Source organism: Buceros rhinoceros, unplaced genomic scaffold, assembly GCF_000710305.1.
Source record: "Buceros rhinoceros silvestris isolate BGI_N320 unplaced genomic scaffold, ASM71030v1 scaffold5705, whole genome shotgun sequence".
Classification (NCBI taxonomy): domain Eukaryota; kingdom Metazoa; phylum Chordata; class Aves; order Bucerotiformes; family Bucerotidae; genus Buceros; species Buceros rhinoceros.
The window spans coordinates 1-12,772 of NW_010411046.1; the positions used below are offsets into that span (position 1 = coordinate 1).

Consider the following 12,772-nt stretch of genomic DNA (forward strand, 5'->3'; position numbering starts at 1 on the left):
GCCGCTCCCACGGCCAGCGCCCGTGGGGGAAGACCACCCCACTGCCTGAAAGCAGCTGCTGCTTCGTTCGCCTGCGCCCCTCGCACGGTTCTGCCCCAAGGAACGGTCCCGGTTCTGTCTCCTTCCTTACCTTGCCAGCTGAGTCGGGAGAGGCGCGACGCTGCAGCAGGAGCTTCGCCACTTCCAAGCTCCCGTATTTGGCCGCCACATGCAAAGGCGTGAATCCCTTCTGAAAAATTCCAGGAGAGAAAAAGCAGATGGTTGCGTTAAAGGGCGCGCTGCCATCCCTCTGCGAAGAACTGCGCGTCAAGCTCTTCCTCTGCAACCCGCAGCCCAGCTCGCTGAATCCACAGCCATGCCTAGAAGCAGCAGCGTCTCCTGAAAGCACTTTGAGAAGCGTAAAGCACAAGGAAATACCACGAGGTTTGCAGAGAGATTATCAAGTGGACTACATCTTCTCCAGTTTGTAATTACAGGATGTTCCTGCAGCACTGAAGCAATTGCCATAAAGCAATATGGGAAATTAGGAAAGTATTTAGTGTTATTTTTAACCGTTTTAATGTGATTTAACAGTGGATAAAGGGAGAACAGCACACGTTCCCAGTAATCTGTGCATCATAATCTGAAAATTGCTGGTTTAGTCTTCTAAACCCTGGAAGACACCCCATGGGTCAAAAATATGCTTTAAGCTCTGGCTGTAAAATCAGGGGTACTTTTTTAAGACCTAAAAGAATAGTGAGAATTAAGCGATTCTCACTTAATCACATGCAATACATCTGGAAAAGATACAATTCTGTTCACAGCGACCCGTTTTCTCACCTGTTCATCACCCTGTTAGGAATCTTCTGGTGAGCATTTTTGCCTAACGAAGCTGTTACAACCCCTGCTGGGTCATATGACACCTTAGTTATAGAACCACCGAAACAGATTCACCATCAGGTGCGACTGGACAGATGCTGACTTGTACGTTTTAGGACCGTTCCTTCCAGCCAGCACAAGCCAGAAGTATTTAACTATTTAATTAAACAACAAGCGAATTTGATGATCTCCTGATGCGTTACTTCAGTCCACTGGATCGCTGTTGATTAAGTCAGAATAACACACAAGACCCAAACTAGTTCCGTTTCTCGGGGTGGGCACGTGCTGCCTGTGCGACTGGAACGGAGACGCGAGGCGTTTCGCCTTACTTTGGTGGACATGGAGTGCGAGGCGCCCGCCTCCAGCAGCACGGAGGCGACATCCACTTGTCCCTCCCTGGCGGAGATGTGCAGCGGCGTGTAGCCGTTAGTCGTGGCGGCGTCGGGGTGGGCCATGTGCTGCAGCAGCAGCTGGACGATCTCCGTCTTACCCAAGCGAGAAGCGATGTGCAGTGGAGTCTGTTCCTCCTACAACTCAAATCGAGGAGATCATCAGCGCAGGCAGAACCACCCTGAACGCAATATTCTGATCTCTCTGTGAAAAAGCGCTGGCAGTAATGATACAAACCCAGGCAGTCCTGGAGGGCTCCTGGGCTAGTAAATGAGCTGCAGAAACGTCTCGTTAGAACAGAGAGAACTAAGAAGGCAGAACACTGGGTTTTCCTCCTATCACTGTGGGCATCGCCTGCTCCTCCTCGTGTCCTTCGTTTGTTTTACAGGAGCTGTGCCCTGCTCTGCTGCCATCAGTCCCCTCCCATTCTAAGGGTGGCACTAACTGCTACCACAACACCTCTGGTTTTAGGATGTGGCTGTACACCTCCTTCCTTAGAACAGCTCTTGCTGGTCTGAGCCGGGCACTTTGTACTGGGTCTTGCTGGGATGGAGTTGATTTTCCTCGCAGCAGCCCCTGCAGTGCTCTGGTGTGGGCTTCTGACCCAGACCGCGTGGGAACACCAGTGTTTCAGCTGTTGCTGAACGGTGCTCACATGGCACCAACACTCTCTCTGTTTCTCCCTCGGCCCCGCCAGGGAATAGGCTGGGGGTGGGCGACAGGTGGGGAGGGGACACAGCCAGGACCGCTGGCCCGACCTGACCGAAGAGATAATCCATCCCACATCACGTCACGCTCAGCAGTAACACTGGGGGCGAGTTCCCAGAGCAGCCATTGCTCAGGGACTGGCTGGGCATCGCGCTGCTTGCGGGAGGTGGGGAGCGACTGCCTTGGCATCACTTGTGGGGAGGAGGGGTCTATTCTTCTTTTCCCTTCACCTATTAAACCGCCTTTATCTCAACCCAAGAGATTTTCCCACTTCTGCCCTTCGAGCTCTCTCTCTCCCCAGCCCAGGTCAGCCCACCACACACAGGTTCCTGCTTTCAGACTGGTTTTAAGCGCGCTTAATATTGACTCAACCAATAAAGCAAAAAGGAAACTGCTGCTCCCTAACTCCTCTGCTCAGCTTTGCGTTCAGTGAGAGAAAGCCCCCAAAGTTGTCAGCAGAACACCTACCCTGGCTCGGGCATCGACCAGGGCCCCGTTCCTCAGGAGGCAGCGAACCACTTCCACCTGCCCCGCACGTGCCGCCATGTGCAACGCCGTTTCTCCACGCTGCAGGAAAGCAAAAGCGTTTCAGCGTCCTGAACCCCCACGAAGAAACAGCCACGAGGAAGCCCCGGGCTGTCCCCCCAAGGGGCTGCGAGGCACAGAGCCTCAAGGCAGAAGGGGCTGTTTGCCCGGGTGGTCTGCTCCCGTGGGGAGCTGGCAGCGTTGCGATGGCCACGCTCAGCCGAGCCAGCCTACGGGACGTGTAAAACCTGGGCTCAGCAGCATGGCCCCACTGCGGGCTGAGTCATGTCTGGAGCCCTTGGGAACCCGGGGTGTCTGGAGGCGAATATGGGGTTTTGGAAAGCTGATTGGAGCGACAGGGAGCTTCAGCTGGGGATAATGACGTACGGATGACACACTCAAAGCGTTCCCTTTGCGCACAGGTTTGCAAAGGAACGCTGGCAGGGAGCGTTCCTTGACAAAGGCGTTTCTAGCGTCGTTTTGCACTGCCTGGAGCGCCCAGTGCACTGTCCTGAAGCGGACTGAAACAGTCCCCGTGCAGCTCTTCGCTGCCGGGTACGTCAGGCCCCGGGGCAGCTCTGCGGCCAGGAGCTCTGGTTTTATCCTCACACTATGACAACAGCAGGACCCATCACTTGCTGATAATTGCTCCTCCACTCTAGAGAATATTCTGTTGAAAGGCTTTTACCCCCAGGTCTATCAAGTTACACTGCCCAAACGAACACCCTGGGCAAGATTTTTTGCATCAGAATCAGAATCGTGTCTTCTCGCCCTTTGTCTAGGTGTAGGACAAGAAGTGGCCTGAGCTTGATTACTCTGATGAACCTCTAATTAAAGCAAACCCTCTTCATGAGAAGGTCATTTATCTGGTCACTGTGATCCAGCTGAGGTGGTATTACCAGCCGTGATTGGTAAGCAGGCAGCACCCAACCGCTCCGCCCCAGCCACACGCCTTCGTAAAGCCTCTCCTCTGTATAAACACTATTACCTGGAGGAGGAGCTGTGTAAAATGAGAACAAGGTTTACACTTCACACACTCTTAAGATCAAATTGCTATCGAGACCCTTTGGTACGTGAACTAGCAAAGCAATTTAGCTGTTGGAAGCCATTAGTAATTCAACAGGGAGCTCCAGCTTCCCAAGTGAACGCCAGGACACCTGGGTAGCACCAACGGTAACCGGTTAAACTTTGCACACACGTGTCCAGAAACACAGTATTCCACAGGAATTGCTTGTTGGCTTTCATATCACCAGGGAAGAAGTCTTTTCAGTGAAGATCGCTGCTATGAACAAGTACGAAAGCAGTATGAGACTTTGCCTAGAAAAGTCTGGTCTAACAGTTCACACAAATGTTTTTACTAGGTCCTTCTAAGACTTTTCCGAGCAAACCCGAGTTTGCTCCGCTTTTGCCGTTGTAGGAACACTTATCTCTAACATGATTTACTGGTAAAAAGCTGCTTCCAAAGTGCACACGTTATTCGGACGGACAAACTGGAGCAGCGAGGTACCTGTGGAACACAGCCCGGTTCTTGCCACGGTTCCTCTGCCCGGGACCTAGGCTTGCGGTCTGCACACACGGATTTCTACGGTAAGTCAGGGTCTGCGGTTCGTGTTGCCCCCCAAAGGTCACAATTCCTAGGTGTAAGCATGTTCTTTCAGAAGGCACCAGTTCCTGGAATTTCCCATGTGAGAGGAACATCTCGAGTTTAACACTTTTCCTTTTAGCTTGTTCAGTTTTAAGCGTTTTATACCCTCTCCCTGATACAAATGGCACAATTTCGCGGCAGCCAGTGAAGCTCTGCAAGCAGAAATTAGAGCCATTTGGACTTAAATCTCACCCTGCAGAATGGAACCGCAGCGCTCCCTGTGATAGGGCTGACAGTCACTTCTGGGTGATTTGGGGGAGCCGTTTCCAAGGGAAACGTCACCTACTCCAGCACTGTCGAAGAATGCGCAAAACCACAGAGCCCTCATAACGCCTAGAGAATCCCCATTTCCCCTCTCCTCTACGGGACTAATTAGTCCCCAAATGCCCTGAAGTCTCGTTGAAACGTGACCTTTGGTGGCGCTACACGGCAGCCAGCCCCTTGTGGGAGGAGGTACCGCACAGGTGGGTGACTCTAGTCCAAGCCATACTCACAATGTTAGTGACATCGGGGGAGGCTCCGTTCTGCAGCAGAAGGAGGACTATGTTCAAGTGGCCCATAAATGCAGCCACGTGTATTGGTGTGAGGCCCGACTGCGAAACAAAGCGAGAGCAGTTTTACTCCTCTGCACGGGCGCAGGGCAGGGGCTGCTTCGTTTACACAAAACAGAAAGTGAGGCGTGACAGGAGAGAGGAGAAGGAAGCAGGAAGGGAGAGAGAGAAGGAATGTTTCTGTGGGACACGAAACATTTTTCTACCTCTGTTATAGCCTGGATTGAAGCCCCATATTTCACCAGGAGTTCCATGACTTTGATGCGATTTTTCTTGCAGGCAATGTGCAGTGGAGTAAAACCGTTCTGTGCAAAAGACAGTCATGTTAGTTCAAGACGTGCAGCCACGCTTCCCGCACGGCTCCCTGCCGGCACAGGGCGAGCAGAAGCGTTAGAGGACCAGAAGCAATTACTCTGTAAGCACAACAGGTTACGGACCACAGACATCCCCTGGGAGCCGGAGGCAGAACAAAGCAGCGCCGCTGCTTTCTTCTCGGGCGCCTCCACCTGGGAACGCGTGAGTGAAAAGCACAGGAAACGTTTCGGGAGAATGTTGGAAAATTGCCGTATTTTCGAATGGTTAAACAATCAACTAGCAGCAAACAGAACCTGTCATGGAATCATGTGACAGATGATTCTACAGCCAGCTTCTGTTAGGGGAAATGTTAATTCCTCGTGGATTTGAAGGTGCTTTAAAGCACACACAAATCGGAAAAGCTAAGATCTGATATAGTGCTTGCGTCCCCAGACCACTTTGCGAAATTTAACAACTATTATTTTTTTTTTAATCTAGCTGAAAAGGAATTATTTGTAGGAATGACTCCCCGGCAGGACTCTGCTGAGCCCTATTACTATTGAACTGCTCCAATTTCTAATGAGGAATCGAAACCATTAGATATTTTAGCTCCCACTCAACATATTGCACATGGAGTTTTACTGTTTTAGAAGTTCCCATGTTTTCACTTAATTTTACTGCCCCAGTTGATTTAATTTGGCTACTTCTATTTAAGTGATGGGGGAGAGAAGACAGAAAAAACATCTTACTAGCAGCAACATTTAATATACTAAACAGGAGAAACAAGCCAGAGGCGACAAGTCCCTGATGGGAAACGAGAGAGGGGAAAAAGCTAGTCAGGGGTGGGGGAAGAGAGCAGCGAGGCAGCACCCTGAAGGTGTTCTCCTTCGTTTCAGCTGCTTCTCAGGGAGGGAGGGGAGGGACCAGAGGGTGTCTTTCTGGTCATGAAAGGAAAGAAAGATGTGGGGAGTAGTGTTTTCCTGTAAACAGCAGCAGAGCTGGTTTTTGAAAAGGAGGAAAAGTGGCACCTAGCAGAGGGGACCGTCATAATTTGATAAATGCAGAAGTATCAGCTTTCTACTGCATGTTCTCCATGCCAGATACCTTACAGGTTCTGTATCACATCACAGCAAACTCCTAATCCGGTAAAACACCAAAGCACCCACCGGCAGCAGCCAGGACTGGCTCTGACTCCAGGAACTCCGCAGAGCCACCTGCCACGCGCCGTGGTCCATGACTAGCCTAACGATGGGAGATACAGGACTGGAAACCAGCAGGTGCCACAAGCCCTGTTGTTCCTGCAGCCATTTCGGGTTGTTGGGCGTTGTGGACACTGGGCTTTACTGCTAAGAGCTACTCGCGCGCCCTGAGCTTTGTTACGCGACGCAGGCGGGACAGGTTTACCAGGGCGCGAGCGTTGGGATTCGCTCTCTTGTCCAGAAGGAGTTTGGTGACACGATAGTGGCCACAGTGTGCGGCCACGTGGAGGGCGGTCAGGTAATCCAGCGTGACGTCGTCCACAGGAGCTTTGTGCTGCAGGAGGTGTTTGACGCACTCCACGTGGTCCCCCTGGGCAGCCATGTGAAGCGGAGAGAGGCCGTTCTGTGGCAGAAGAAAGAGAACGCTCACTCTCACTTAGATCACAGTACGTATTAGAGAATGTTCGCTAATTAGGGGAAAAGCTCCTCCTTGCCCATCACCATATTTATTAAGGAATCTGTATTTTTATCTCAAAGTGTTCAGTGAAGAAAACAAATCCTGCTGGCAAACCTGACCCCGTGTTTCTGGGCAATGTCACCTACAACCACCACCACGGCTGGACCTTCTGTTCAAACCGTAACGCTTGAAGGACAGTGGAACCAGGAGCTTTATAGCCCTGTCTGGCTTTGGTAACTCCTTATTTGTCACTGGAAGGAGTGACAGACCGGACAGTTCCGCTCTGCTCGATCCTCTCCGCAGCGGGGACGGGACGTTCAGCTGTGCCACAGCAATACTGGTATTTTATCCTGACCGGCAACATCTGGGGACGCTGCCTGAAGTGTGCACAATGTATGTGGCAGGGCCTGTTCTGCTGACCCTCTCTACCTCGTAGCGAAGTGAGGATGCTGACACATGAAGTTCACCCAGCCATCTTCTCCCAGGTTGTTTTGAGCCTCATCTGAGGGAGGGGGACCCAGCAAACAGTGCGATGCTCTCAAACTGGTATTTAAATGGTTTGTCCCTCCTGATCTTGCAGGGGACCGCAAACACAGTACTCTGTTTCGCTGTCTCCAACCAACGACACCAGCTACCTCTGGGGGCACTCCAAAACGTACCGATGTGGGGTGCTGCTCAGGGGGGTTTGCTGTCACGCTATGAGTATCTCTCTCCGTAGTTTCTCCGAAGGGGCAGCATCAACCCTTAGATGTGCCCTTCTCAGAAATCACGAAGCCCACACTGAAACCATTTCCCAAGTCTGAACTACTCCACGAAGATCATTAGGAGAAGCTGCAAGTCACAGGTCCTAGTCTGCTTACACCGAGGACTGGAAAACACACCAGAAGCCACCTCTCAGGAGTGACTGACCCAGCTCTCCCATCTCAGTCTCAGGGAGCGACAGAAGTGAAGTGCTTGCAGCAGCACCGCACATCACGTGTGTAGTCTGGTATCAGAGAGGGGGGCGGAGAAGCGTATACTGTTTCATAGATTTGGAAAGGATGGGCCCTAATTATGTCAGAAAACCTTATTTTGGATCAATCTACCCATTAACACATTTCCCTTAGGAGAACAGAAATGTTCCCGTCTTCTCCCGTGTCCCGTCAGTGACATTGAAGATTGTGTGGAAGGTTACACCGAGCTGTTAACACGCTCTAATAAGACACGTACCTTGGTCCGGGCAAGCAGCGGGGCACCTCGTTCCAGGAGCAGCTCCACAACTTGGTCATGTCCACTTCGTGCAGCACAGTGGAGCGGGGTGAGCCCATCCTTAAAGCAAAAGGAGAGGCAACAACTGAGCACATCCCAGACCGTCCGTCTGGGCACTCTGAGGAACACCCTTCCAGAACACAGCCACATTAGCGTGTGAAAAAGCTCCTTGTGTGCGGACTCCTCACTGAAGCTGGCTCCCCAACATGCAGCTGCGTCCCTGTTCCTCCTTGCACCAGTCAAGGACACTCTAAGGGTCCCACCATGTCAGAGGTGAAGCCCACTGTGCGTTGAAATCTCTTATCCAAGGGGATACGTGAGCACGCATTGCCTCCCCCTCCCCTTCTCCTCTGCAGGGCTTCGAGAGCGCCCTGCCTCTCCCTGGATAATGCTGCTGGGCCAAGGATGCTCCATTCATCGACCCTTGTCCTTGGGGCTGTGTCCGATGCAGGGATGAAACCAGAAATGTTCACACTACTCTAGAATTCACTTGGGGTTTTTTAACAGGCAGCAGGAGAAAGGAGATTTTAAAACAGAAAACAAGCGAAAGAAACAGAACACAGAACACAGAGCTGACGATTCTCTGCTACCATCGCTGTGAGACCACCAGCCCTGCAACATTTTTTCCGTTGCAGACCACCACCCTATAGCGAAGGCCTCGCTCAGGGTACTCAGTTACGATGCCGGCATCAACGACACGTGCTGTTCAGCACCTGGCGCCTGGGGCGGTGTAAGGGCAGTGGGGGGAACTAGCTTTTTTCTTCACCAAAGCTTCAGAGTCCCCGAAATCAAGTCCTGGTCTGCACAGCTGAGATGTGTTTCCCCCTCGCTGCCGGAAGGATTCATGCACATGATCCCGTGAGCGCTGCTGAGGTGAGAGTGTGTCCCAAATGTGTTTGTGGGGAAGGTATTTATTTGCTGTTTCTTTCCAGTTTCTGGGGTTTTGTGCTCTTTGTTTTTAATCAGTGTGGGAGGTTCACCTTCCCTATGTGCACAGTGACTCTGATCTTATGCTATTTAGTATGACAGCAAAAGAAAGGTAGAAACTGTGAGAATCCTTGGAACAAAACAGGACAAATCTACAGAGGGGAAAAAAGGAGAAGAAAAATACAAGCTAAGAAATACATCAACCCACAAGACAGTCAGGGTACAACACCAACTAGAACTGAATCATTAAAAAGCATGATTTTGCCTCTGTTCTTCCCTATAACTCAGCATCTGGCAGCACAGACACAACACCGGGTCGAAGGGACATGGACTTGGAAGCGCAGATCAGCTTTTGCCTTTTTCTCCACCAGATCAATCACTGGCCATTTTTTAACCTGCAAAATTAATTCTGGATTCTGTGCCTGACTCGGGCAGATAAATTATTGGGTCACTCCACCGTGATTAAAATGCTTTGTTTCAGCCTAGCAGGGAGACTGAGATAAGACGACGCGGTGCTCACGAGAGATTCGTAATGGGAATCGAGGCGGGCAGCAGCTCTGCAGAGGGACAGCGTGTACCTGTGGCGCTCATCCGAACAAAGGCTGATGGCAGCACCAGAACACCACAGGCCAAACTGGCCAAGGATTCTTCTACCCTGCAGCTGCACATTGGCCTTTTTAAAAGGCTGAAATGCAGTTGCAGTGTTCTGTATGTCCGACATCCAAAACTGCCTTAACTTTTCTCCACAAATCAAGGCCTTTCTTGTGTTCCCTTTACTGCTAAACCTCATCTCTGGAAAAAAGAACAGGGCAAGTCCCCCTCTTGCTCGAGCCCTCAGAGTCTTGGTGTAGTCACGCTCTCCAGCACATGTGGAGAATACTCCTACGCCCCTTGAATGGTCAGTATCATCTTAAAAACCTCTTTGGGTTTGGGAAAACTTGCCCCCAAAACCGTACAGAACACGTGATTTTACAGCGAGCAGAAGGACTAGCACTTCCACACCTTTATACTCCAGCCAGAAACGCCATAAAATTTCAGCAAACGCTTATGAGATGTGTAGAAAATAAAAGCAGCTGCAGGACTCGGGCTCTCCTGACGTGCCGCAGCAGCGGTGGAACAGCAGGACTTGAGCACCGCTTGCTGCCCCTGCAGAACGGACACTTCCATTCTCTGGGTTTCGGACACGACAGGGACTCCTAACGGCTCGTTCCAAAGGAACGTCTCCTAACATAGAAAGATCTCACAGATTAACTCTACAAAACTCCTGAGGTGCATCTAATATCTCTTAAAGTAAGTGTTTGCATCTTAATTTAGGCATCCACAGATGTCAGGAAACAAAGGAAGGTAAGAACAACCTGACTGAAAGCAGCGAGTGCTTTGTCTAACCAAAGAGCTGAGCTTGCTGAGGTGTGAAAGCCCAAACTATATTGAACTCCACTTTTTCCAGTGAATGGAACCTGCTGGGAGAAGGAGGCTGTTCCGCAGGGAAAGGCGAAGGCGAGGACAGCAAGGCAAGCGTGTTAGTGCCGAGGGGGAGGCCTGTCCTCTGAACGACAAAGCACACGTACGCGGGGCGTGCGGCACCCAAGCTGCCTCCTCCCCGCCCTACCCGCTCAGCGAAGCACACAAGGCATGCGGACAAAGCAAAGGGACAAGAAGAAGACACCGAGAAGACACAAACAGCTGGCGCGAAGAGGAGATCACGCCACAGAGACACCGACGGCGAAACCCAAAGCTCTGGAATCTTCCCCACAGTGAGGCACATGTGGCCGACCACCATCACCTGCCTTGGAGCAGGGAGAGGGCAGGAGATGAAAGCAAGAGGAAGGGGGGTGTGCTTTGGGACACCTTTAGGGCTTTCACTGTGCTGACGGCTTCTGAACCAACATAGCAGCTGACCAAGGGCAGGAAGCCGGGACAATGAGAAGGCTCTAAAATTAGCACCTTCCACCCACGCTGGGCAGAGTCCTGCTCTTCCAGTTTCACTCACCACTGCACATCGATCGTTGTGGGCGAGCAGGCAAGGGAACACACCTTGACCTCTGAAAATCCAAGACATCCTTCACAATCATCTGTGCCAGCTTGTCTGAAACAAGTACCTCAATACCGAACCCGCAATGGGTGAATTCAACGCTGTTGTTCCACAGCCCCACTGGCCCCTTTCTGTACGACTGCTGTGCCTACGAGTCCACGGAACACCCTGACTGCAGCCCACCACGGCGGCTTCCATGGGGTGTAAAGACCGGTGACTGGCACAGACATCCAGTACGTGGAACACCCTGACGGCAGCGTGTTTATCATTTTGTGCCACTTTTCCATGAGGTTTAGGTAGTTATTGTGGAAGATGTGCCCAGGGATGATTTACTGCACACCTTCGCGAGAGGCAGCATTTGCCATCATCAAGAGGTTATCAAAAAAGACAAAAAAAAAAGGCAAGAGAGATATAATTTTATAAATAACCAGAAACCCAAGTCGTCATCACACGCAGAGTTGCACGAGAATTACAGTTGTCCTCCCAGCAAATGAAGCAACAAATAGTTGATGTAATTAATATTAAAATAACTGCAGAGGTTGAATCAGCTTGTGGTGGGGTAGTTGATGGCAACGTCTTCTACCTTCCTACCTCCTCAAAGCTCCCACGTCCAGCTCTAAACTCTGTGTTCTACAGTGTCCTGCATTACCTGGAGGGCCAGTTTTGCAGATCAGTGCTTAAGAACCGGCAGCTTTGAGGACCGAGCCCTGTGCAGTGCAGTTCCTAAATGACCACGTTTTCCAGGACTCCAGAATCCCACTGGAAATAATGAACCCTGCCCACACGGTCCGACCGGTTATTTTTTTTGACCTGAACAACTGCAACATCACCCATAGACAAAGAGCAGGGTATTGGTGTGGTGTTTCAACAGGACAGCTGGGAGGAGGGAGCCGGGGAGATCACCCAGTCCTGGTTTAAAAAAACCCAAAATGACACAACCAAACTGAAGCAAGCAGAGAATCCCCCTCCACTCCCAAGAAGGGACGACATCGTATTCAGGGAACAGAAAGACTCACCCTGGTTTTGGCATCGATCTGCCCTCCACGATCCAACAAGAGCTTCACCATGTTTGTGTTTCCCCTTTTGGAAGCCACATGCAGTGGGGTGATTCCATTCTACACCATGAAAAGAACAAACAATGAGCGTGATGGATTGCAAGGTGTTAAATGGCGGCGAATTTGTGTTCGCGTCACAAAAAATGAGACCACCACGTTGTAGAGAGTGAACAAAAAGGTACTCGAGCATCAGAGCGAGGCAGACACCGTACAGGCTAGAGTTAGTAATTCCTCCCCGAGCACGAATCTTTATGCAGTGTTTGGGTTTGTTTTTAAGAAACGAAGCAGCACATCTGCCAAAGCAGCAAACATCGCAGTCCCAGAGCCAGACAGAGAACCAGACACAGAGCAGAGTCCCAGGGCTCAGCGGTCACGGAACACTGATGCATTTAAATCACTGCGACACACACCCAGCACAGGAACGCGCGACTCCTACGCAAGGAACCTCCTCAGCGTAATGCCGACGGCGTAAAGGGGAGGTCCTGCCTAGGCTCCAAGGCCCTGCAAATGCTCAGGGGGAGAAAACGAGCAGCTTTCCCGACTGGCTGCGGCAGGAAGGACCCTCGAGTACTTCCAAGAAACGTGTGCCGCAGGAGCTCTGCTGAGGGACGGATCTCCAGAGGCCTTTGTGGCACCAGGTGCCGTCCTGCAAACTACGCAATGTGCAGCAGCAACGAGATGACGTTGGCTAGTCTGCGGGTGTTCAACAGAGAAGACCAGTCGTGATTAACTAGTGCTTTTACTGCTGCCTATCTATAGTGGCAATATACCTCACTTCACCCCCTCAAACTACATTTACAGGTGCAAAGGTCAGATTAAAGTAGTATAGTGGATACTGCAGAAGCCCATAAACCCTGCGCGTGGTTCTGGGATGTGCATGACT

At 51.2% G+C, this 12,772-nt stretch overlaps 1 protein-coding gene across 1 annotated transcript in view; it reads right to left on the reverse strand.

The window, feature by feature from the left end:
* Nucleotides 1-130: 130 nt before the first annotated feature.
* LOC104493204 (ankyrin-2-like) overlaps nucleotides 131-12,772 on the reverse strand; it is a gene marked incomplete at both ends in the record, with an annotated part of 38,632 nt that continues 25,990 nt past the window's right edge. The window contains 7 exons of the mRNA XM_010135850.1: nucleotides 131-229; nucleotides 1,188-1,385; nucleotides 2,425-2,523; nucleotides 4,621-4,719; nucleotides 4,884-4,982; nucleotides 6,376-6,573; nucleotides 7,837-7,935. Coding sequence (XP_010134152.1) covers nucleotides 131-229; nucleotides 1,188-1,385; nucleotides 2,425-2,523; nucleotides 4,621-4,719; nucleotides 4,884-4,982; nucleotides 6,376-6,573; nucleotides 7,837-7,935 — 891 coding nt within the window. The remainder of the gene's footprint in view (nucleotides 230-1,187; nucleotides 1,386-2,424; nucleotides 2,524-4,620; nucleotides 4,720-4,883; nucleotides 4,983-6,375; nucleotides 6,574-7,836; nucleotides 7,936-12,772) is intronic.